Source organism: Rhincodon typus, unplaced genomic scaffold, assembly GCF_021869965.1.
Source record: "Rhincodon typus isolate 14 unplaced genomic scaffold, sRhiTyp1.1 hic_rhity00000806, whole genome shotgun sequence".
NCBI classification, from domain to species: domain Eukaryota; kingdom Metazoa; phylum Chordata; class Chondrichthyes; order Orectolobiformes; family Rhincodontidae; genus Rhincodon; species Rhincodon typus.
In genome coordinates, this window is record NW_025966444.1 from 8,935 (window position 1) to 36,054 (window position 27,120).

At 40.9% G+C, this 27,120-nt stretch overlaps 1 protein-coding gene across 2 annotated transcripts; it reads right to left on the minus strand.

The window, feature by feature from the left end:
* Positions 1-527: 527 nt before the first annotated feature.
* On the minus strand, positions 528-27,120 carry LOC109927070 (protein kinase C alpha type-like). Of its 2 annotated transcripts, XM_020526965.2 has the most exons (5): positions 27,043-27,119; positions 24,948-25,055; positions 20,810-20,950; positions 14,939-14,968; positions 528-4,737 (listed from the first exon to the last, which is right to left on the minus strand). In XM_020526965.2, exons 1-5 carry the CDS (start codon positions 27,055-27,057, stop codon positions 4,573-4,575), a joined length of 459 nt encoding a protein of 152 aa, XP_020382554.1. In that variant the 5' UTR covers positions 27,058-27,119; the 3' UTR covers positions 528-4,572. The 2 variants fall into 2 exon arrangements, with proteins under 2 accessions (XP_020382554.1, XP_020382555.1); XM_020526966.2 differs by lacking the exon at positions 14,939-14,968 and having other exon boundaries at positions 27,043-27,120.

Here is a 27,120-nt window from a genome sequence, read left to right on the forward strand (position 1 = left end):
TCCAAATGGACATTGGGTTTTTCCTGGAGCAGTGCTAAGCCATATCAAAAACAGGTCCCAGCTTTGATGCTCAGTCTGCGCTGATTTCAATGGATGTGCCAATTGGCCTCAGTACTGTAAAGCTGGTGAGGATATAAATGAGTTTGGATTCTTCACAATTACATGTTGATATCTTTCAGAAAGTTGAGCCTGGAATTTAGTGGAGAAATGGATCTGGTTTAACACCTGTAAGAAATAGGTTTAGGAGTAGGCCATTCAGCCCCTCAAACCTGTTCCGCCATTCAATAGGATCATGCCTGATCCGACATTCCTCACGTCCACTTCCCTGTGTTCTCTCCAGAACCCTCGATTCCCTGACTGATCCAGTTGTGACATTGAGACCCTCTGCACTGAAATGGTTAACACTGGGCACAGACGCTGGCTGCTTGGTGAGTTCAGTGACTGCCCAGAACTTTCAGGACCTTTAGGCAAGGAGGAAGGGTGACTAAAACCCTACAGGGGTACAATGAAATCAAAGAAAACATAGCTGACAGCCACTTTGTTTATTTTTACACATTGTCAAACTACAATGAACATATAACAAACAATACCATGCAAAACAATTTGAGGAAAGCAAGTCTCTTAATATATAATAGAAGTAAAACATTGTGTTTTAATAATGTACCATATCCGACCAATTGCTAAGTGAATAATGTCACCTCTGTTCTCATTCCCTTGTAGGCTTGCTACAGTTCCTAAGTGTTTAGAATTCAGTGGTAAAGAAAACAATATTATTGTTTATCATAAATGACAGGGATATGACTTTTGCCATTGCAAATCAGAAATTTGAAATATCACCTTCATGAGGAGATACTGTGACTTTAGTTTTTGGTTTATATGAACATATTGTTCTTTTCAATTGATTTTCTGGTCGTTTTACTAGCTCTGGAAACAATGAGAAACTTTAGCTAAAATGGAATTGAACTACTGATTATTTTTGGATTGAAAAGAAAATCTACAGGGCAACTATGATGTAATAGCTTACCCTGCAGAATGTATTGAATTTTTTGCAATCTGAATGACTCCCACAGTCATTACAGCCACTGTGCAATTCAGCACCTGGAACCAAGTCTGGCTAGAAACCCCTGCAAATTATTGTAGCAATTCCTGGTGAGTTGCAGTTCTGTCAGTACCATTTCCCATATAGTTTTCTGCAATGTTACTAGTTTTGGAGGTTTTTATGAAGATGTATCAATGTTGAAGAATCCTGGTATCAGTGCTTTTTGGAACATTCATACCTTTCAAGAAAAAAGAAGTGAATTCTAGACATGTGGGTATTTATCCACCAATATAGTGTGAAGAGAGGAAACATGAGATGCTTTTCTACAGACAAACATGCCCACAATAAATTCTATGATATGTCACATAAACCTTCCATACAGAAAACCCGTCACTTCAAGGTGCTAAGAATCTCTCCACTTTATGTAGAATGCAAACTTTTGGGCTTCCTAAATAATTCAGAGAGATTGATAATTTTTCTCCCTGTCAGTAAAGCAGTTGACTAGGTCATTTGTACCTCCCATTTTAATGGACTGTCTGAAATGCAGGGCTATGTTTACTTACTTGAGGGAAATGATGTCATTGCTGTATTCTGTGAATCTACATACTCAACTGGAGTCACATTTTAGTTTTACCTAAAGTGATGTTGATAAGGCAATGATATGAGCTCTGCAGCCAATCAATAGGGTACACTTAGCTGGCAGGGGAGTTAGCAGTTTGAGAGGAGAAGCTGGTTGAATATAATGAGAGGGTAAAGCTCAAGCAGTTTATAAAACATCCAAAGCCATGTGATTGAATTGTCACCTTAAAACTCATGTTCATCAAATATATAATCTATAATTTACTTTAAAAGCTTTTGTTTAAAGAACACTTAAAATGGTGTGTGGCAATTTGGCGCAAAGGAAGTGAAAGCAGGTAGTTGAGTGGCTGAGGGTTTATTTGGAGTGAGGGATAACAAATTACCTGGAAACATATCTTATTCAGCAGTACATATCGTATTAGACAACGTAGCCTGCATAACGCTCTGTACAGTGATGCAAGCTTTCTTTATAACAGCTTCAAAACATATTTAAAGAGGCAGTCTCATTATCAATATTCCTTTCGATATTTAGCCCTTGTTCAAAGAAGATGAATAACCATTTTTACTTTGCTATCCATTTTGTTAATCTGGAGAAAGAATTGTTTGAACTACAATAACTGGATAACATTTAAGAAGAAATACAGAACTGGGGTGCTTACTGGTTCCAACAATGTAAACAAGAAGAATTAATGTTACACACTACTGTTATACTCCATTTCTCCTAAATCATGGGACCTACAAGTTTCTCCAAGTCATCCCTTCAATGATATCTTCTTAATTTCATTTAAAACAAAACAATCAGATTAATATCAAAGTTAATTCCTTATTGTTTTGAGATGGTTGCCTTTTGAAATAATTTTGAGATATTTGGAGATCAAATACTTGATCAACCCCGAACCTTTTCTTCAATCTTACCAGAATATATATTATATATAGATATTTGCATTTAATTTACAAGCATTTCCCCCTCCTATCGTCTCCGGTTCAGTAATTAATTGTACTCAAGCTGACTAGGTAAACTCAATTAGTAAAAAGTTTGGTCCGAAAATTTACTGTAAATTGTGAAAGATATCACATAGCAGTGCTTAAGTGTTTAGTAGGCATTAGATATATTTTATTCACCTTTTTCATTCATCTAAAACTTTGCATTCAGCATCAATTAATGCTTGTTTTTAAATATTGATGTTACAGCTACCGGGGCTGACTGCGTATGTACACTTATTATATCTTCAATAAATTGGTAGAATCAGGCGTGTGACTTTGAATTATGTAATATGAAAATAGTAGACATGAATGTGACCATTAGTCAGAAGAAGGATGTGACTTAAAAAGAACTTGCTATTTTTGACTGTAATTTGTTTTTCTAAAAGGTGCATTTTCAACTTAGATACAGCAAACACTGTTTAGACCAACAACCAAACATATGTGCTTTCATAATGTTGTTGCATACGGCACCTATCAACAACATGCTATATTGTATTCTGACATGCATTTCTTAAAGGCAGAATAGTAAGTCACTAAATTACTGTTTCCAAAATCAAGGCAAAAACAATCTTAACTGACTCCCGTTTCGTAAATTGAATGAAGGTGCACGCATGGACTTAAACGTGGCTCTTTAAGAATTAGCATTTACTGTTCAACCTTAAGAAAAATAAAGTAAGTTTGACCAAAACAGTTTTGTTCACTTGTAGTGGTAAGTACAGGAGCTAAACGATACAACAAGTACTTTAATTGCTTTTGAATGTATTTTCTTTGAAAGGCTGCTTTCTAACAGTACAAGCAAATATCTTCAGAAGGAAAAAAACCCATCTGAGTCTTAGTTTAAAAATTACAATAGGTCTTTTAAAAGTTTGAGAAAAGTTTCAGTTAGCATTTTAAAGGGAGACTGTCATGAGAAGCGCCGCACTGTTTTTTCTCAAAATGTTGCTCAGGTGATTGGATGCTACTTTAGTGATGCAATTACATGATTTCATTGCACATTTTAATACAGTGAAAGACAGTTTTGCCAAACGCTGTTGTATGAAGTCGGTGCTCCTATAATACATTGAAGATATGCTCTAATAAAGTCAAAGCCAAAGCTTTGCTGCAAGATGAACATTGCTATTCCTAAAAAAAACTCATCCCATACAATAAACTGTAACGAGGTATGAGCTGGACAATTGTAGCGCAGCATTCTTTGTAGTTTGATATAAAAGTAGCAGAATCGTCTCCAGCACTGATTGTTAGTTTTGTGCACTAAATTTCATTTTTATATTTTTGAAGAGGAACATGTTAAACTGAATGTGATTCATAGGAGAAAATGTATTACATCCTCTCAGTAGTTACTTTGGACAGTGATTTCTAGTATATGTTAAAATACCAACAGAATTTGATCGATTTTTTATCCTCTGCTCCGCTTTTCAACTATTCCCTGCAATACCTTCAGATTTCTTGTTCCGCATTCTAGATGGAAATATCAGTTTGATATAGTAGTGCAAATTACACATGGAGAATGTCATGAGATACAAATTTGGATTTACTCAAACATAGTTCATCCACAACATTTTTTTGGAGAAACAGTTGTTTTTGATACTGAGACTGTTGACCATCTTTGATTATTGGGAAGACAAAGTGAGAAAGAGCTGGTCCCTTGGGCAGGGCCACAGGTATATTGCAATTTGTATCTCAGCATTTAAGAAAAAGTTAGATCCAGCAGAGGAGAAGGCATTCCTTAAAACCTTCTTGCTTTTTAGTTATCAGAACGATTCACAATTATATTAGACTGATTTAAAGCTGGACAGTAAAATTGTCAATAAATCTCCTTAAAGTATATTAATTTTTTCTAAAAATCAAAAGTGCTTGTTCCTTAACTTTTTCTGAACATTATTATCTTGTAAAGTTAATTGCTGATTTATTATAGATGTTTTAAACACAGGCCGATTTGCTGTTGCTGCTTGTCCTCTTCATTCTGTGTTTCATACAACGTTGGTTAAACTAGGGTGAACAAATTCTTGGTTTACAAATGAAAATCCTTCAAACTCTGTCTGGTCAATGTTAGCTATGACTAGCTGGTCAGGTGGCGTTAACACTGGTTGTCCTCGTGTGAAGAACTTGTCAAAGTTTTCAGCACTTCTGCCGCACTGTAGAGAGAGGAGAAAATGTCAGGATGATTATTGAAAGAACACAAAATGAAAGTTTACCAGCGATGATGCCACATTGAGTGAAAATGAAGAACTAGTTACTGACATTTGACCTTGGGAAAGACATAAAATGGACATTTTATTCCCTGAGTTGAGAAAGTAACTTCTGCAGTCAAATTCAAAATGTTTCTGCATGGACTATGTTTGGGAATTGCACTTTTGTGCAAATATTTGCAATGGTTCCATGAGGTAATGTGAGGACAAGGTTCACACAGAAATAAAGAATGCAAGTTTAAATGAACTCAGGGTTATTAGTGAACATAATCTGGATATGAATTATGGAAATTATTTTTAGAGTTTCCAATCTTCCCACAAACTCCCCAAGAGTTTGTTCAACTGGCCACAATGATCAAATGTGCAGATCATTGGCAAGTGGACATTTTCCAGCAAGCTAGTAAATTACAAGTACTAAATAATCTGCTGGATGATTCATTCCACATTTCCCGATTGTTTGAAAATATAAACTGCAGAATTTTTCCGCTTTTCGTGTATGTGTGGTGGCAGGTAACAGAGAGCGCTCCCCACCCTCGCCACAATGAATGGGAAAGCCTCCAGGAGCACTCACCTCTCCGGCTCAAACGTGGTCAGCTGGTGGGATCGCTGCCGGGATCACTTTGTGACCCACCCAATGATGACCCGCCTAAGGATGAACCACCCAATGATGACCCCCCCCAATGATGACACTCCCCAATGATGACCCACCCAATGATGACCCACCCACTGATGATCCCTCCCCAATGATGACCCGCCCACTGATGACCCACCCAGTGATGCTGCATGTCAGTCAGGGGTTCGCTGCCGCACAGCGACTCCAGGACCAGCAGCAGCGCTGCAAAGGGCTGCAGAATGGGGCTATGAACTAATTGTGTGTGTACGTGCACCTGTATGTGTGTCTGTGTGTGTGCACACCTGTGTGAGTATGTCTGTGTGTATCTGTGTGTGCGTGTGTTTGTGTGTATGTGCGTGCCTGTGTATGTGTATGTGTGCGCGTGTGTGAGTCAGCACATGCCTGTGTGTGTGTGAGGGGTTTTTGTGGGGGGAGGAGTGTAGGAGAGGGAGGGTAGAGGGGAAGAAGTAGGCTTACAAAGCAAGAGTATCTGGTGGCACTGCAGGGCAACTATTTTGGCATTGATACCCAGAGTGGGACAGGAAAGTAAAGAACGTACAAGCATAAGAAAACATCAGCAAATGGGGACAAAGGGAAAAAAACTGGTAAAAAGGCAAAATGAATGGCTCTTTATTTAAATGCGCTTGGTATTTGGAATAAACAAAGTGGATGAATGTCTCAATTAGAGGTTCATGGGTGTGATCTTATAGCCATAATGGAACATAGTCACAACAAGATCAAAGTTGGAACTAAATGTTCACCAGTATGTGACTTTTGGAAAGGACATGCAGGAAGGAAAGGGTGATGGAGTTGGATAACCAGCATGTGGTTCAGAATAACACCAACAGCAACAGGGTTCAGTGAGACTTGGGACCTGCCTACTCGCCTAACACTAAGGCAATGGTGAATCACTATTGGAAAAGGAAAACATGAAGAGAACTTGCCCTGGATGACAATAAAATCATGAGTTAAAGATTTCCCTTTAACTGGGACACTCATCAATGAAAACTTATCGCATTAAATGAACTTACTACTTCATTTCTAATAAACATCTCTGCAATACAGCTTAATACCAAACACTTCCTGTGAACACAGTTCCATACGTTCCATCTGGGAATAATGTCTGGCTGAATGGGTCTTCTGATCACCATGGATGTGCTCCCCTCACCAAGCTGCTGCCTGATTGCGTCACCATATCTCTTTCAGCTATTCGATGTGGCAGCACACCGTACTTTCTCATGACTGTGTGAAGAAATTCCTTTTCAATTTTTTGTTCTGTTATTCTGCATTTATACTTTTTTGGTCTGGAGTCTCAAATGGAAAATGCCCCTCCACATCAACCCTACGAAATGCTTTCATGTTTTACGAAAAAACTCCCTCTGAGATTTCTCTTTCCAGAGAGAATAGCCCCACCCTAGCTTAATCTCCTGTAAATATGCAAAATATGAAACATATTTGCATTAAACTTGTCTGTACTTAAATACAGTGAGGGTTTGCAGCACTGCCTCCAGTTGGAAAAAGTTCTGATAAACTGCCATTCCGTCAAATCTCTGCTTTTCCACAAACCCTCACTGTATTTAAGTACAGAGAAGTTTAAAGCAAATATGTTTCCTACTTTGCATATTTTACAAGAGAGCAAAGCTTCAAATCTAGAACAGGGAGGAATGAAAGCAATACTTTTGGATCTAATTAGAACTTCAAAAGAACACTGACATGTTGGCAGAGTGGGTAGATAGGTGGCACGTGGTTCAATACAAAATGAAATTTTGGTACAGAGAACAAGGAGAATTGGTATAAATAAAAAGGTACTATTCTGAAGAATACAGAGTAGTATAGAGGTCTGGGTGTACATGTACATTCATTATCCAAGGTGGCAAGACAGGTAGAGAGAGCTATTAATAAAGCATACAGTATTCCAGCTTCATGAATAAGGTCACAGAATACAAGAGCAGGAAGGTTCATATTAGTGTGTGTGTATATATATATATCATAACTTTGCATAGGACATGGGTTAGACTTCAGTTGGAGTATTGTGTACAGTCCCAGGTACCACACTACAGAAAGGATGTGAAATCATTGGAGAGACAGCAGAAGAGGGTTATGAGAGTAGTTGAGATGAGGGATGAGAAACTTCACTTCTGAGGAAAAATTGGAGAAGTTGGGACGTTTTTACCATGAAGAAGTTTTCAAATTCATAAAAGGTCTGAACACAACAGATAGGGAAAATCTGTTCCCACCATAAAAGATTAAGAACTGGAGGGCACAAATTTCAAACATTTTGCAAAAGGAGCAGGCACAAGGTCAGAAAAACATTTTCGCACAGCGAGTACTTAGTGTCTGGAATGCACTGCATTCAAGAGGGCATCAGATGGTTGTTTTCATTTAAATAATGTGCAGGGTTATAGGTAAATGGCAGGAGATCTGGGCACCAAATTAAAACGCTTAGAGGGCTGGAGTAGACATGATGGGTGAATGGTCTCCACCTGTACCAAAATGATTCTGTGAACTTCTGTGCAAGTGTGAATGCACAGGAAGGATCCTGGGGGTTGGGGACAGTTATGGTTAATCCTATTCTCAAATATAACAGGAAGCTGGATTCGGAATTTGTATGAAATGATTGTCTTTAGATACTGGGAAGTGAAACCTGCCTCTTACATTCCTTTGTCTTCCCATTGTATCAACTTATACCTGCAAGGTATTAGGTGTTCGAAACCAGTCTTCATAATTTTATAACAAGATCTGTTAAATTTTATTTTTCCACCACAAAAATAGAAATTACTACATTTTATAGATGGCAAATTCAGCCATTTCAGTATCAAACGGTATATATATAAACATTTCATGTCCCTTGGTGTTTCGCAAACGTGCACTGAATACCAAGGAGTTGGTGAAGAAGTTAGAGCAAATGCTGAAGGGATAACTAAAGAGCTGGGCTTGGAAGGTATCTCTGAAGGTGAGCAAAGTGGTAGCAAGATTGAGAGACTTAGGAATCTCCCTCAGGCCATTCCGCACTGAAAATGCAAAGGGACAAAAGAGATGAAAGCAGAGCCAGCATTCAAAATGACACAGGGTATGGAGGATGCCTAATGCCAGGAATCGGAAGTATTAAAACTGAGAAAACAGACTGATGAAGACAATTCTGATAAATGGGCATAATTCAGGGGAAGATAGGACATGGAAGGTGAAACTATGGAAAATCTGGAGCTTGGCTGTATGTTACTCGGAGGGAACAAGGATGTGAGTGGGGGAGCTAACAGTGCCAACTAATCTTGGTTATGGATTTGATGCTGAGTTCAAGTAGCTTCCTATGAAGAAAGTAACAACTTCTGTGGTCTACATTGTCTCTCTGCTTCCACACAAATTCATTTCTGGCTGGGATGGCCCACTGCAAAGTAAGGCTCTTAAACGGGTCAGGGATTTGGCCTGCTGTCACTGCTGGCATTAACCCTGGTCCTGGCATGGTATGAAGCCAACCATGGCAGCTCCTCTCCTGCAGGCAGCCTTGGGGTTGGGAGTTTGGGTTCCTCAGTCAGTCAAAGAGTCTGAGCGAAGGACTGGACATCCAGTGGGGAGAGGGAAGACTGAGAGCCACTCCTCACTTTGCCTCCTGTCCCCATCTCCCCAAGAACCCTGACCTGTTGAGGATCCTGACCCCTCTGCATACACCCCACCATAACTTAATGACTTAGTCCTGGGTTGCTCCAGGATCTTGTGACTCTGGGGGTGTAGAGGTGTGCGGGCGGTGGGAGTGTTGTTCCTCTGTCAGCAGTCACGATATCCCCTGTGGCACAGTGGAGTGCAGGAGCGGCCTGTATATAACCAGGAGCCCTCAGACAGGATCCCTTGCTCCAAGGGTCTTAGGTCCAGGCAAAGGCCAGCACCTGATTGGTGTATGGTCTGGTCACAGTTCCCTGGAAGAGGGTTGGAGGTGGAAGAGATCACCGCGCCCCTCCCTCTTCCAAAAGCAACACCTCACCCATTGGAAGTCACTGCTCCAAAAGTTAAATAGCATGAGGGAAAACTGGTGGGAAGAGAATTTGGTGAGGATGGTTTCTAAAATGGCATGTCTGGGTTATAGGATCGAATGGAAGAAACCAAATGGTTCAGTTTAACAGTATGAAATAATCGATCCACTTGATCCTTTATTGAAGCTAGGGAAATGTTCAGTATCGTCCTCATGTGCAATGGGATTTGCAAATGGCACAACATATCAAAACTGAGCTCCAATTGAGAACTAGCTACAGAATCCACAAGACCTGAGGTTATTTCCTTTCTAGGTATGTAGTATTTAATTGGAACAGATTAAGTTTTCATATGTGAACAAGTTCACTGCAGTTTAATATTTGAAAATCTCTCATAATTTGCAATCTTGCACAGGCTGTGGGGCATTATCCACTGAAGCAGCATTTCAGAAAAACACCAGGGAGCAAATCCAGTTGCTTTAATAACATTGAGGCCGATACCCTGGGGTGAGCAAAGACCTTGGTGAGATGCCATCTGTTTTGTGCAGAAATGCAAAAGCAAGTCATTTCACTGATCTGTCCTTTAGTCTATAGTTCATTCAGCACAGTTCAAAGAAGGAAATTTTGTACAGAGATTGAAAAGGAAATGATATTAATGAGTGGGTCCAATGATCTGGTTTATAGCTGCTGATAGAGCTAAAGGAAGAAAATCACAGTGAGGAGACCAGTCTCCGGCCTTTAATGTCCCTGTAATTTTTTTACAAAAAGGTAAAATGGCTTTGTAAAGGCATTTCAGCAGAATAAAATAAAAATGTGATTGCAGGTTGCAGCATGGATTTATGATTTGATATACTTGATGTAGCAGGAGATACGTCAATGTAACTATACTGTGCAGCTGTTCTGTCTTTTCAGGTTTATCCACAATTTCATTTATAACTTTTTGTTTTGCTCAATGAAATATTGGATGTTGGAAAAGAAAAACTGGAATAGTTCTTTATTATTTTGGCACCCACTGACTGTGTCAGGGAGCCTTGTGTTCTCCAGCTTTAGGGATGAGTACGAGCAGTTGATGTGGCCTGGATGAATGTGTCCAGTCTAATGATGAGATTTCATGGCTGCTACAAACTAAAGGGGATCCCCTTTGTACAAACATTCAGCTTACAGACACTCGATCCAATAGAGGGGTGTAATTTTAAAGATTCAACATACAAACATTTCCTTTACTTACAAACGGCTGCTTTACATTATCCTGCATTGTGTTTCAACTTTTGCACAAATCAACATGTGAATTGACTCAGGAACAGAACCCGTTTGCAACCCAGGGAATGCCTGTACATGAGGAATGTTTAACTCTTGTGGGAGCTAACCAGGGATTTTTCTTTATTCTCTCTCTGTGTGTGGCTATCACTGGCATTTGCCCATCCCTAATTGCACTTAAACTGATTGGCTCTCTAGACAATTTCTGAGGGCAGTTAAAGTCAGTGACATTGCTGTGGGTCTGGAGTCACATGTGGGCCAGACTGGGTAAAGACAGCAGGTTTCCTTCCCTAAAGGACATCAGTGAGTGAGCCATTGCAGTGTTTTTTTTCGACAATTGACAATTGGTTCATAGTCACCAGTAGACGGCTTTTAATGCCCGATTTTAACTGAATTCAAACTTCACCATCTGCCGTGTCCTGTTCATTCTGATGTCAGTTATCAGGAAGGACTAATATCTATTATCGGGGACCAAGTAGTTGAGTATTTGGACGAATGTGCACCAATTAGATAGAGACAGCATCGACGTGTAAAGAAAAAGTGATATCCTCGTGGAAGTAACAAATGTAGTTGCAGTGAAATGTTTGAGGGTGCTGTTTGTAAGGCCATCCTGTAGGTCTCTGATGTGGTTTCACATGAAACTGTTAACAAGACATGGGATTGGAGCCAATGGCTTGGATAGGGAATTGATGAGGAGAGCGTGGACTGATATTGGCTTGTACTCAAATTGGCAACATGTGAGTAAGTAATGTCCTCAGCAATCTATTCTGGAACTTTGACATTTTGCAGTTTACCAGTGACCTGGACAAAGGGAGAGAGAGCCATTTCTCTGAGTTAGTTGACTTCATTGTTGTCACGTTGAGTAATGAAGATGGGATGCATAAACAAGGTTTATTCCCTTGAATACAAAAGATTGAGGAATGATCTAACTGAAACCTTTAAGATTATTAAAAGGGTTATAGTGTAAACAGAAGGAAAGGACTTTCTCCAATGGGTAGGGGGAGTCCAAAACAAGGTGTAATAATGTTAAAATTAGAGTCAGACTGTTTAGAGATGATGGCAAGGAGCATTAATTCATACAAAATATAATGGAATTCTGGAACAGGATCTGTGAGGTAGTGGAGCAGGTTTTGGTAGTCAGGTAGGAAGTCACAAACATAGCAACATCTTTGGAGGACAGGGGTTGGGGGAAGGCAGTGGTGGGGAGGTTATGGGAGGCACAATGGTTGGGTAATGGTGGTTGTGTGGTAAGTAGGCAGAAGTTCAGGGGGCTTGGGGAGGGCGGTGGTGGGGGCAGGGGGTTTGGTAGAGGGAGGTGAGGGAGGGGAGCATTTGGACGAGGTGGTGATGGGGTAGGTGGGATTATGGGAGACACCGTGGTTGGGGGAAGTGGTGTCATGTGGTGGATAGGCAGAGGTTTGGGGGGGTTGATGGCAGGAGTAGGTGGCATTTGAAGTGGTGTTGGTGAGCTGATGCACACAGAACATATATTCCCTTCCATCTCTCCTTTTAACCAATAAATAATGCCTCCCCATGCCTGGCTTTGCAAACTGTATCATGGTGTGTGGATTCTAATATTCCAATCTATTCAATAGGTAGCCAGCTCAATTTCCATTACTTTTTAAAAATGGCTAATGGGTTGCTGATTTTAGTGAACACCCACCTGCTGTTTTGTGTGGGGCAGGTTGGGGAGGGCAGGAAAGGCCTGGGCATGTTATCCATTCATATTTTACAAGCCCTTTGCCAGAAGGATGCCTGGTGATGGCCTGGGTTTCACAGTCCCCTGTTTCTGGGTTCATGTTATTACTGGCATATCATTCCACAGTACTCCTCACGTAAATAGTACTGTCCAAGTTTCAAACCAAATTAATGAAGGCTGCCACAGGAGTGTCATGTTTATCCTTACCAGATATCCAAGAAAGCTCAATATAGAATCAGGGAGTCACCTTCCTTTAGTACAACAGTCACCCACTTGCATCTGTGCTGAATCGCTGCAACAGCAACTCATCCAGTCCCAATCCTCCATTTGTTCCCCATTGCCCTGCAAATCATTTCCCTTCAGGGAATTAACTAATTCCCTTATGAAAGCCATGACCGAATCTATCTATACTACATCCTCCGGCTGCGCATTCCAGATTTTAATCACTTGCTGCATAGAAAGGACTTTCTTCATGTCACCTTGGTGTCCTCTGGTTCTTGATCCTACTGCCAATAGCGGCACTTGTTCACTACCTGCTGTGATTGGACTTCTCTTGATTCTTGAAAACCTCTATCAAATCTCTCACACTTCTCTCAAGCTCGGAACCCCAACTTTGTCAATCTCAGAGTGAGTGAAACACGGATTGCTGGATTTCTTTTCTTTTTCTTTTCCTTTTCCTTTCAGTTTTCTTCTCCCTTTCTAACTCAGCAACTCTGAAGGCAAATAAAACTCCCCTGGCTAACATTAGCTAGTTATGTAGATACATGGGACAATCTGGACTGTCATCACACAACAAATTAATTTGTTGGCCATCAAGGAAGTGGAACCTTTTAACACAATCTCAGTTTTTCTTTCAGTTTCAGTTATGACATTGCCAACCCAGTACATTAGTGCTTCAGAGTTCTGCATTCTTGCTAATGCTGACTACTGTGGGTAAAAATATACAATAATAAACTTAACAGAATCATCCTGGCTTATACCTTAAATATATACTGTTTACACTAAAAATCATCAAAATCCAATTCAGTGCAAATCAAATTAATCCTCAAATGGTTAAACAGCAACAAACACACATGCTGCATTGCTTCATGACATTTTAGATCTAAATTAGTGTAATTAATACAAGCAAAGCAGTAGCAATGAGTAAATTCAACATTTGCAGTTAGGACACACCAAAATGAGTTCAAAGGAAGAAGGGTCCCGACCCGAAACGTCAGCTTTCCTGTTCCTCTGTTACTGCCTGGCTTGCTGTGTTCCTCCAGCTCCATACATTGTTATCACCTGAATGTAATTTTTACAGCTAAGAAATCTTTTACATTTTTAGAAATGCGAATTATGCAGAAATTTGTCCAATAACCTGCTGAATTGAATTGGTGATTGAAGGCGGCATGAGTCCAAATAATGTAATTTATGTCCTTATCCTCCTGTATTCCAGGTGGGATTGTGTGACATGGAGTTGATACAGAATCTACTCCCCTTCTGCCCTTTTCTCTAACTGATTGTCATTAGTTGCTCTGAGAGGCAGGACAGGCTGACTGCCTTGAAATGCCTTTCCCTTCCCAGTGGTAAACTGCTCTACCTCCATTTAATAGGTACATGTCCTGACAATAGAATGGGTCATATACAGATCAGTTTTATACAACACTTTGTTGTACAATAATTGTCCACTGAATGGAGAGCAATCATTATAAAGTGCACATTCTTGCAAGGGTGCTGCAATTGGTGGAACTATTCAGTATTTTTAATGAAGTAATTACTTTAAGTCAGTTTCTGAATGATCATTTCAATTCATATTCTGAGACTCTAGTAGCTATGAGGTAATTCAATTTGATCTGGCTCCCATACTGTGGTAGCAGAAAAACTAGATAAATGATTATTTTGTTGGGAGCAGAAAACATAAGAAATGGGAGCAGGAGTATACCATGTGGCCACTCAAGCCTGTCCTGTCATTCATTGTTGATCTGTCCTGGGCCTCAACTCCTCTTTGATGCAATTTCCTCACAGCTTAAAAATCACATTTAATTTCATTTTCTTTTCCCTGTCTACGTTGCATGTTCATTGTCCAAGGCCTGTTATCACGACGAGGATGATGACATAATTCAAGGCAGCTGGCCCCATAACTACCTCAGCTAGCATGGGGACTGAATCCACATCTGTTGGTCACTCCAGCCATCTAGCTAACTAAGCTCATCAACACCCAGTTCAAAGCCATGAAAGCTGAACTAAAGGATGACCAGTCTGAAAGCAACCTTAGCACAAGTCCACGTGCTTAATTTTCTTCACATTATGCAAAATATAGGACTATCAAATGTTCCCTTTCAATAAAAAGACAGTGAGATGACATTATTCAGCAAACATAGCTAAATGATCCATCAGTAGTATTCTAAGCCTTGTAGCCCTGTGCTTCTGAGTGCTGTGTTTTGTTGCAATTGGAGCACACACATACAAGTTAAATCACAGCTCGTACTTTGCGAATGTTAAGGAAAATAAAGCGCTCACACAATTGCCCTGTGATCTGAAAGAAAATCACACTGTTGCAAAAACATCATCATTGTTCTGAAAGCGTTAATGGAATAAAGCCTTTAGGATGCTTCTAAAATGTGAAGTAAGACTTACATGAGAGATACCTGCGTTGTTTGTGGTGTTCTGTAAAATGAAAACTAACTTGAGATCTGTTCTTTAAAACAAACCCATTGTTTGTGCACTGTTTGTCCAGTCTTTGTGTTGAGACTTTGAATATTCATCAAACATTAAAGCTACTAATTTCACTGCAGGTTAAAATTAGAAAGCCTGATGTCAAGTGTTTTTAAATACCATTGATAATGAGATTTCATTGCAGGAAGTAATGCTGGGCAAAGGAATTCAACCATCTGTCACTACATGGACTGTCAAATCTAAAATCAAGTCTGGTTTAAAATGTTGCTAAGTGAAATTTGGCCTCTTTTCCTACGTCAGCCATGATTCAGTGGATAGTAACCTTTTCTGAGTCAGAAGGTTCAGCCTAGACACGAGCCCAAAATCAAATCTGGTCTGGTACTTCAGTGGGGTACTGAGGAAATGGCATTGTGGCTCAGTGGTTAGCACTGCTGCCTCACAGCTCCCAGGAGCCTGGGTTTGATTCCAGCCTTGGGTGACTGTATGTGTGGAGTTTGCACATTCTCTCCGTGTCTGTGTGGGTTTCCTCTGGGTGTTCCGGCTTCCTCCCACAGTCCAAAGATGTGCAGGGTAGGTGGATTGGCCATGCTAAATTGTCCCATAGTGTCCAGGGATGTGTGGGTTCGACAAGGGAACTGTAGGGGAATGGGTTTGGGTGGGATGCTCTGCGGAGGGGTGGTGTCGACTTGGGCTGAATGGCCTGTTTCCACACTGTAGGAATTCTATGAAACGCTGCAGTGCCCATTTAAATATTTTACCCATTTGTTGTATCATTTCTGATCTGCCGCATTTGATTTCACGTCCTCATGTAGTTTGGGATCACTGGCAAAGTTGATCCTTTTACAGTGAGTTCATGAGTTCATTTATACAAATTAGTCACACCATTGGTTCCACTTCTTGCCCGTGGAGTACCTATTCGTGTTGCCTCTAACCTCAGTATGACTCTTTCAACAAAAGCCCATCATGTTCTACCTTCAACAAATTCCTTACCATGTGACTGTGGCCGAGTTAAACTCTCCCTCCTTGTCCCTCTCCACCTGTCAGCAGTCTTTGACATGGCTGAATATACCACTGACTTCCCAGATCTTGCCTCAGTCACCCAGCTGGGTAGTGGCTCCATTTAATCTGTCTAATCATGTTGGAAGTATAATGGCTTCCTTTCCAATTCTGGACTCTCACACTTTTACCTCTGAGCTCCCTCAGGGATGTAAGTGTGTCCTCTCTGTATTTCTCATCTACATGCTGTCCCATGATGATATCATTCTCAAACACATTAGGTTTTCACACTGATGACCCCCAGCTCCAACTCACCATTACCCTTCTGCTGCTCGACTGAAATCCAGTCCTGGATGAGCAGAAATTTCCTCCATTTAAACATTGGGAAGACAGAGGCCATTGTTTCTGGTCCTTGTTACAAATTCTCTTCCCCAGCCATGGGTTCCATCCTTCAACATCTCAGGCCCTTGAGTTTGCTCTGCCATTCATAAGATTATGGCTAATCTGTTTGTGTCCCACATAGCTATGACAACTTTTGACTTCCTTGCCTAATGAGAATTTATCAAACTTTATCTTAAACATATTCAGTGTCCCTACCTCCACTGCTCTCTGAGGCACACATGAGCTCCCAAGTGCATATATTCACCATCATTCAGATTGTATCGACCCTGGTAACAGTGACTGCATTGGTTCATCTACTGCTGAAATGCTCATCCGTACCTTTGCAGCCTCTAGAATTGAACATACCTACACACTCCTAGCTCGCTTTGCACATTTTACCCTGGATAAACTTGGGCCATTCTAGATTCTGCTCATGTCCTTACTCTCACCAAGTCTGGTTTTTCCATTATCTCTGTATTCAGTCAACCACAATGGCTCCTGAATTTCCTACCTCTGTTATCTGCTCTAGCCTCGCAACTCTCTAAGATACCGCATTCAAAGTCTTTGAGAAGATGTGTAGCTCGGGTTGTGGATGAGGTTGTAGACTTGCTCGCCGAGCTGGTGGGTTTGGTTGCAGATGTTTCATCACCTTGCTAGGTAACATTGTCAGACCAGAATAAAGGAAAGAAGAGCCCTCCAAGAAAAAACTATCCAAACTCACCCACAGCAACGACACGGACAATATAGAAACAGAGATCAAGAACATCTCAGACTGACCGCTTACAGACACGGAGAAGACTGTCCTAGTACACAGACTGAATTCTAACTACAGAGATGCCAGCCTGCTCTGGAATCAACACTAAACAATAACGGACTCACAGAGGAAATACAACAGACCACCACACAGACAATAGTCCCAACACTGAGCAGAAAAGGTAAGTGGAACACATTCAACACAGAAGAGAAGAAATCCCTGGAAAGACTCAAGAAAGATAGAAACATCATAATCGTACTGGTGGACAAAGGATGCATGACAGTAATCCTTAATAGAGCCCAATACATTGAGAAAGCTAATGCACTACTGGTAGATACCGACACCTACCAATAGATGCGATAGATACAACACCATAGTTAGAGAACCGGATCAAAGCAACCCTGAAGAAATTACACAACTCAGGAGATATCAGCAAGACAGACGAACAAAAAAATGAAGCCAGAGGGATTCAACACACCCCGCTTCTGTGGACTCCCCAAGGTACACAAGCCAGGGGTCCCCCTCAGACCCATTGCCTCACTACCAGGCACACCAACATATAGACTAGCCAAAGAACTACAACGGAAACTGAAGTACTTAGTTGACAACACTACCCACTCCATCCACTCCTCCCGAGAATTCCTCAACATCATCAAGGACAGCGGGGTAGAAGAGGGCAAGATAATGATATCCTTTGACATAACAGCACTATTTACATCAATAAACATCGCCCTAGCCAAAGAGACAATTATCATACTGCTGGACAAATCAGGAAGGCAGGCACCCCACTACACCAACAGCATCAACAAGGACAGCCCCCTGAAACTGCTCGATCTGTGCCTGACACCCCACTTCACCTTCAACCGCCATATATTCAAACAAATCAACAGAACACCAGTGGGAATCCCCAATATCAGGACTGATAATAGAAGCAATAATGCAAAGGTTAGAATGAACAGCGCTCCACACTACGCAACCCAAACCCTGGGTCCGCTATGTAGATGACACCTTCATGATTATCAAATGCACAAGACTAGAAGAAACCCACCGACACATAAATAGCATCTTCACCGGAAAAAAACTCTCAAAAGAAGAAAAGAACTATGATCAATTACCCTTTCTAAACATAATGGTAGAACATAACAACAACGGAAAACTCCAGACTATTGTATACAGAAAGACCACACACACAGACCAGATACTTAATTACACCAGCAACCACCCCAACACCCACAAATGGAGCTGCATCAGGACATTATTCAAACGAGCCACAACACACTGCAGCAACCTGGAAATGCACAAAACAGAACAGGAGCACTTATACAGAGTTTTTAAAAGGAATGGATACCCAAAAAGCACAATCCGCTGTTACCTCTGCGACAGACCACAACAAGAAGACACAACACGTCCAGACACACTAGGGTAGCCCACAAACCAACAACCTCCCTGCGACAGCTACTGACGCACGCAAAGGATCCCATACCCACACCAATAAAACTACCGTAATATACAAAATACCATGCGAGGACTGTGAGAAACATTACATAGGCTAAACTGGAAGAAAACTGACAATAAGGACACACAAACACCAACTAGCCATCAAGAGACACGACCAATTCTCACTGGTTTCAATACATACGGACAAAGAAGGACACAAGTCCAACACATCCATAATAGCACAAGCCAAACAGAGACATGCAGGGAATTCCTAGAGGCCTGGCATTCCAACTGGAACTCCATCAACAAACACATTGAACTGGACCCAATATACAAACCACTGAAAAACAGAACCGGAAGTAGTGCCAACCACCCCAGCAAACCGGGGCATATAAATAACAAGTGGGACAGAACACCAACGCTTCACTGGAGGCGCATTGATGATGTTACCTAGTAGGGTGTCAAAACGTCTGCAATCAAACACACCGGCTCTGTGAACAAGTATATAACCTCATACCTGCATTCATTTAATTATGGCCTTTGTAAGAACCCGATTTTAATTGTTCTATCATTGGTGATCATGCCCGCCGCCAGGGCCCCAAGCTCTGGAATTCCCTTCCTAAACCTCTCTATCTTGCTTTCCTCTTTTAAGATGCACCTAAAACCCCACCTCCTTGGCTATTTCCTTAATATTGCCTTATGGTGGCTTGATGCCAAGTTTGCTTTGTAACACTTTTGTGAAATGCCTTGGAAAGTTTAGTTATGATAAAGGTGCTATATAAATATAAGTTGTTGCTTAACTTGAATTATCACTGCTTTGAGCTCAATCAATTTTGTGTAGAACTTTGTCAAAAGGCTTTTGGAAATCTTGAGACACAGTGCAATTAGGTCTTCATCCAGAGTGGTGATTCAGCCAGTTACTGTGCATTCAGAAGTGGAGCAGAAAAGCTTAGAATCATTAGAAAAAAATGCACCGGGGGCTGGCAGGGTGCTCCTGTGGAGATGGGTTGAATAACCTTCCTGATCTGGATTTGTTTCATCGTCGTCCTGTCAGAACTGCAGGACGCTGCAAAACTAATATGCTGGAATCACAACTAAAAAGGAAAACAGTTATTGTGCTTTTGGTGAAGAATGTTATTATTGTACTGTCGGACTTGCATGATTTGCTGCTGAACTATAAAGTATCTGGAGTGAAATAAATGCACTGATCCTTGCTGCAGTCAACATACAGACCCAGTGCATAATGTCAATCTGAGTGTATGTTCATATCTGTTTATGGAGTCTGAATATCTTTGTCATGAATTTTAAATATAGTTAACAGTTTATGAACTATTCCTCTCTATTATTCGTGGACTTTCAGTGAATACAGCAAAATGGGAATATCTAGGCCTCTGTTGTTCAGTTTTTAAGAGAATCAGGTGAAAGTAATGCAGGCTGACTTACTCTTCAGTTTTCCCTTTCCTTGTGGGAAAACTGCTTGACATCTTGCTAAAGTCAGCATTGCCATAGCATCTTTTCACATTGTGAGGCTGTACCAGGTTACAGCAATGTGCTTAAATGGCCACCTAACAATACCCACCAACCCTGTCAATCCTTTCCTTGCAATAAAAATGGGGACACTTAACGGTGTAGTCACTGCATGCAGGAAGGGATAGTTGTAAAATGAACCCCCTTGAATCTTCTATGGATACAATCAAGACTATCTCATAATCAAAGCCAATGACAAAGTATTTTATTGCTTTAGAAGCACAGAAATCGGTCTGTTATGATTAAGAATGCTCGACTCTCCTCACGTTTCTGTGAAGAGCTAGGTTGGCTTTATTTCCTAAACTGTGATATAAATTCCCACTATATAACACATATTTGCCACAGGCAAGCATGCCAGTTAGAAACACTGGATGCACACATGCCTTTCCCATCAGTGCTGGGGGCTCTGTTTCTGGGAATAATCTCTAATGTTACAGTTCCATCATTATTTATTTATAACCCTATAACCCTGAAAAGATCTGCTAAAGAAATCCACTTTCTGGAGAAATTTTAATTCAAAAACCCTTAGGCAATGTTGTACTGGAGAGATATGTATGAAGCCTAATACTTAAGTTGTGTCTGATCTATATTTTGTTCAATTCTGCTGTCTAGGCCCAACTATTTCTTGAATCAAAGTGCAGTGTTACAATCTGAGCCCAGCTGCTTCCATATGTGCATACAGCCGTGATTTCCTACACGTGACATTAACCATGCCTCTCTATTGCAGCATTACTCACCACTTTTGGCTTGAATGGAGGCTGTATCTCTCTTTGTTCCAGTTTCTCCCAATCAATTCTCCGGAAGAAAGCATGATCTCGGATATCTCTTTCTCCCTCTGGTCCACAGCCAAGACGCTTTGCTGGATGCTTTGTCATTAGCTGCGAAACAGAATTTGAAAAAACAACTTGAGATAAAATAAACCAGGTCATTGAAGATAACTTGCAAGGCGTGTGCTTTGCAGAATCGCTGGGCTGTCCTTCTTGTGAGATAAAAAGCTGAAATAGCAATTTTCATCATCAAGTTGCACACTATTCAGACTTGGAAATATATCACAAGTCCTTATTTTTGCTCCATCAATCCTGTAACATCCTACAGGGTAGCGCGGTGATGGTTCAAGGTGGCAGCTCACCACCATCTTTTCAAAGGCAGTTGGAGATGAGCAATAAACATTGGCCTTGTCAGCAGCATTCACATTCCAGGAGTGAATCTTTCAACACGTTATGTTTGCTGTCTACACCACTGCAAGGTAGTGCAATGCCTACATGTGTGCACAAATGCAGCGTTGAAGTGCTGTCGCTCCAAAGAACTGGAATAATGGACAAAGACGTTGCTGTGTGTTTGTCCACAGCAAAGAGTTGAGCTTCAGTATCACTGGAAACAACTGACAATTCATCTCCTGTTCTCTCTGCTCTTCTAAGCCCCCAGTCAATTAACTACTTAACTTGATGCTACAATATCCAGACGGATTTGCATTTCCAAAAGCCGTGGCCCATATTTGTGGAGACTGTCTTACAGAAAATAAAACAAAAGTTAGAGATCCTATCTGATGCTGAGAATGTGGTTACAGAATAGTGCACAAGGGCAGAATACAGAAATTGGATGTTTTTAATTGTCCAATGAAATTCCTTTTCTTAAACCTGCATCATCTCACATCAAATTTCCACCAGGCAGCAAAGGTTTGACATTGTCATGTTAATATTTGAGTTAAAATCCTTCCTGTATCCTTTGAAGCTGGAGTTTTCACAAGATCTGCACTGCTGATTTGATGGAAGTAAATGCTTTAAGCAGTTTGATAGAGAAAGAAAACTGAATAGCTTGGATAAAAACAAAGGCAGTTTGTGAAGCCTCTGAAGGGTCAGCCATGTGTGCCTGAGTGACCCCTGATACCATATGCATGTGGTCAGAGATCCTGTCGTGGCTGAGTGACATTATGGGGGCTGTCTGTGCACACGTGTGCTCTGGTGGTCAGCTTCAACATTGGGAATGTGCACTCAAAAAAAAGATCCACAAAGCCACCATGGCCACTGGTACACTCAGTCTGTGATATCAACTGACCGTGACATACCACAGAGAGCACTTATGCGCTGCTAACAAAATGGAATACCCCACCGCCCACCCAGACAGTGTCTGCCCAATTGGTCTCCTCAGCCATTGCCCCTGTCCCACTGCCTCATTGCCTGCTCCTCTCCACTCAGGGATGGGTCCTTCCTCAAACTGGGAGGCTGTTCCCAGAGGGGGCCAGATCTGCAGTTCTCTCGAACCGAGCCTTCCTTTCCCATCAGGAAAAAAAATCAGGCAGAAAATGAACAAAAAATTGCAAGTAAAAATATTATTCTGCAAGTCTTTTTTTTAAAAAAAGTTGCGTAATTCTCATTATGTTGACTTTTTTCACCGTTCATTATAGCATCAAGCCGCTGTATTTGGCAAATAAAGAGGTTGCCACTTTCAAATTACAGTGTGTAGATTGCAGCATGCAAACACTTTGTCTGAAATTTCTTTATCTACTACTTTAACGGATGAGTCACCCTGCTCATGGGAATGGATTAAAGCCTCCACTAAAGCAACACACAAAAGAATTTTACACGCACTGAACATATTTATACATCGGCACTGCTTGGTGTAAGTTCATGTTCCCTGTTATCCAAAGGGAGTATTTTTAAAATGTAATATCTCTGTTATGAAGGTTCGTAATATGTTATTATGATTCGAGAAATTAGATTCTAAAGTCGATAAAAACTGAATTTAGTCTTTCAGTGTTTCTTAAGGTCAGAAAGTCATTTTAAGTAATAAGTTCAAAAACAGCATTTACAAGCAGTCATTCGATTTCAGAGATTCAGATTTCAGCTACATGACCAGCATGTTCCCTGGCAAGGTAATTGTTAGGAAGCAGTTTGATTCAGAGAAAATTCCTAAATGGTAGATGTGATGTAATTAGCAGTCTCCAAGCAGTCAGGTATGGGGAGAATTGCTGAGTTGCCTAGAAATCATTGGAAAAGCAGCACTCCAGTAGAAATATTTGACAAGTCTGTTGAAAACATGAGTTTAGGGAACACATGTTAAATAATAAGTGAGCTGAGTTAGCAGTTTGTTTTAAGGGTGTCGAGGGAAGACATTAGGTAATGGAAACAACACTGAGTGAATGCACAACAGAAATTTGTCGAAAGGGAACTGATTACAGCTGTGCCAGCTGAATAAGAAGCGTTAGCAGAAGTTGAAGGCGAGTTTTCACTGAGGTTTGAGTGTCTGTACGGTTATTGCTGGGATAAAAGAGATGAATTTTTTTAATGATATTTGTGATGAGATTATACAAGAAGCAATGGAATAGTTTAACACACTTTTGTTTCTTGTTTGTTTTGTGTAATAAATTTTTATGATGTTTTGTTTAATGAGTATATTGACAGCCTCTTATTAGCAACTGACTTCCATAGTAAACAAAAAGAAAAATAAAACCGATGGCGTACGAAGCCAGGTTTCACTCTTGGATTTGACTTGTCCAGAATTATCATCAGCTGGGATCATAACAACTGCAAGCTTTTGAACAACATGTTCTTAACAAGGCCACATTGCAATTTTCAAGTTTTGCTTCCATCTTCATCAGGCAGAGGGGAGCTGTAGTCACATCAGGCAGGAAGAGGATTCAAGCTTACAAAATTGGGGATGCATCACTAAACTTGGCACTGCCACTTTTAATGTGCCAGGCAACACGCGTTAAAGACAACTTATGATGATTAAAATTAAATGATGATGGTGTAACTGGGGACCTGGCTGAAATTTAATCAGTGGACAGCCAGGTTTCCATAGCACCTGAAAACTTGGAAGTTTAAAAAAGACTAGGTGGAAGCTGCCAGTTCCACAAGGTCAGCACCCCGCCCAGCACTCCTTGTAGGCCAGGAGAAGCAGGACGGCTTTGCTCAGGCCCTCAAATTAACATTCAGCATCCCCTCTTACCCTTTGCCCTTTGGTTAACTTCAACCTCCAGTCCCAATGGTTCCCTCCCTGTCCATTCCTACACTCTTCCTTTCCTTTTGCAAATCCCTCCTCCACAGCAATCCAGACCCAATTTCTCACTCCTTTTTGATTCCCGCTCACTCACAACCACTGGCCCCACATCCAACAAGTCTCAAGCTCCTTTTCCTTCCACATTGCCAAGGACTATATGAAAGTCTCCTTTGTGATGATGCTGGTTTTGCTGTCAGGCAGTTTGTCGGCCCTACAATTTAGTCAGCTGTCGATCAGGAATGAAAAGAAACGATGCTAACATCCTCCTGTTAAAGGCAGCACGAGAGTTGGGCCACTAGCCTTATCAGATTTTCTCTGTGTTCCTTTGCCCCCTTCACTCCTGAGTCAGAATTCACACCCACCATCTATTCCTGATGGTGTGGTTAAAAGTCTTCTTTCAAGTGCTGCCTATTAAGGGTCAGGAATCAAATGTGAAATGCCACAAACATGAGACAGGAATCTATAGTTCTAGGACCAGGCAAAAGCAAAATATTGTCACGGTTGGAAATTTGAAATGCAAATGGAAAAAAAACTGGCAAATCTCCATGGATGTGTGGAGTGTGGAACTCAGGTAACAGGCTGGAGGCCAGTAATCAAGGCAAATGGGTACTTTAAAACAAGTGCATTGCGACTGTTTCAAATGAAACTTTAAATGAAAGGCTGACCTCCAGGGAAAGCTTATGATAAGAGATCAAAACTTCCAAGGAATTGGGTAACATTGTTGGTAGTCCCCATTACAGTGAAATTCTTATACTAACCAAGAATCAGCATGAAAGCTCCGAACCGTGTTAGTCTGTAACGTTACTTAAAGGAATAATAATTAATCTTTCACAACATGAAATGTTCAGATGTCATGACAGCAGACTGATGTCTTACCCCCTTGCAGATTAAGACAGCCTCCTTTGTCATTGATTTGGGATATGATACATTATGCTCCATTATAGACTGGAAAAGCTCATCCTCATCTTCGCCGTCAAATGGAGGCTGTCAGAATACACAAACAAACCACCAAAAGCATTAGGTAAAGCTTCAACACAACTGTCAACAGACCTGAAGGTCTATTCACGGCTTTATATTCCAGTGATATTTATACTACCTTGACATTATTTTACATGGAGATTTCAAAAGTAGAATTGACAATTTTGTCCTTCTTTTCCTCAAAGGGTACATGATTCTTCAAATCCAGCAACAAGAAAGGCTACCCAACATAGACCCCTCTCCCAAGTCAACATAATCAACAACAAGGCCAATTCTCCTCCTTACTTTGTTCCACTTCAGGAGCTGAAGCTGTCGTCACAGTTTTAATAGCATGTTGCCAAACTAGTCCAATGTCCTGCTGGAGGCCAACTGTAACTCCAGGATCTTACCCTCAATGTGAGTCAGGGGTGGGGGTGCAGGATTATGATTTGCTGTGTGGAGAGGTCTTGAGATGCCAGTTGCGAGATCAAGAGGAGAGGGACCATACAAACACTTTACAGATGGACCCAAAACACCTTAGAGAAGATCAAACATTCCTGCCAGTTCCCAAGAGTCTCTGACTAGTTACTGATCACAATGGACAGGGCTCATTCATGAAGACACTAACCACATTGAGAGATTCCACTGGGCACGGCTGGAAGCACAATGGAGGTGTCAGAGAAAGTTCAAAACATTCAAAAATTCAAACAATTCATCTGCTCAGTCCTTCAAACAATACATGACTGAATCAGCACTGGACTCATTAACCATCTCAGACCCCACTGATCTGGACAGGAAACAAGTCAGCCTCAAACCCAAAGGATGGCCGGAGACACAGCAGATACCAGTCTACACTCGCGCTTTCTCTTTCCAGGTACTGTTTTATTTTTCTTTGAATGCCTCTTAACTTCCCTATTTTGCATATATTCAGACTTTAGACTGACCATGTTCCAGTTGCCCTCCACTATCTGGGTGATCTTTATAAAACCTCCTGCCATTTACCTTAAATCTACAGCCCTGGTTACTGATCTAAGGGGAAAGCATTTTTTCTATCCCTGCTCGTCATAAAGTTGTACTCCTAAATTAGGTCCTCCCCCTGCCTTCTCTGCTTTAAGGAGAACAATCCCTGCCTATCTAGTTTCTCTTCGTAGCTGAAACACTCCAACACAGGCAACATTCTAGTGAAATTCCTCTGCACCCTCTCTGCAGCAATCACATTCTTCCTACAGTATGGCAACCAGAAGTGGACACAGTATTCCAGCTGTAGCCTTATACAGCTTACATAATTCCATTCTTGATTGAAGGTATTACACTGGCATTTTACATTTCTCTAGAAATTTTCTGGAATCCAAGGATTCCTGGAGATCCTTACTGAGTAGATTTTAACAGGATATTTGCTCATGGGTCCCTGGCAGATTACTACCAGTGCATCCACTGTCTGTGTAGTTACGTCCTTTCATATCCTAGGACGCAATCCATCTAGGCCAGAAGACTTATCTGCTTTTAGGCCCATTGGTTACCCTAGTACTTTTTCTCTAGTGATAACTATGATGCTTATTTCCTCCATACCTCCTTTGTGACCCTTTGATTATTTAGTGGGTTCGAAATGCTAAAAGTGTCTTCACCTGTGTAAACTGAGACAAAGTATTTATTCAACTCATCTGCTATTTCCTGGTTCCCCGTATTATTTCCCCAGGATCATTCTCCAAGGATCCTCTGTTCACTTTGGCTTCTCTCTTTTTTATTTCTAGAAGCTCTTACTGTGCGTTTTATATTACTTGCCAGTTTACCTTCAACTTATTTTTTCTACCTTTTCTGTGGTCAAATTATCTAATCAGTTTTTTCAGGAACAGGTGTTTTACTGAATAATAAAACATTTTTTAAATGGACTAAACTGCAGAAAAGACCAATCTAATTCTTCCCTTTGAGGTCACTCAGCTCTGAAATTCTTTAGTCACTTGCTGCAGAGCATGAAAATCTTACCATTCAAAGTCTCTCTTCAAAGGTTTCTTACCTGACCGGCTAACATTTCATAAAGTAATACTCCATACGCCCACCAATCCACTGATTTTCCATATGGCTGATAAGCAAT

Bases quoted from the DNA above. Each gene is read 5' to 3' on its own strand.
- LOC109927070 (XM_020526965.2), bottom strand. The intron at 20,951-24,947 runs GTAAGACATCAG...TCTGTTTCGCAG, and splicing joins CTGTCTTAATCTGCAAGGGG to CTAATGACAAAGCATCCAGC. The intron at 4,738-14,938 runs GTAAGTCTTACT...CTCTCTCTACAG, and splicing joins ACAACGCAGGTATCTCTCAT to TGCGGCAGAAGTGCTGAAAA.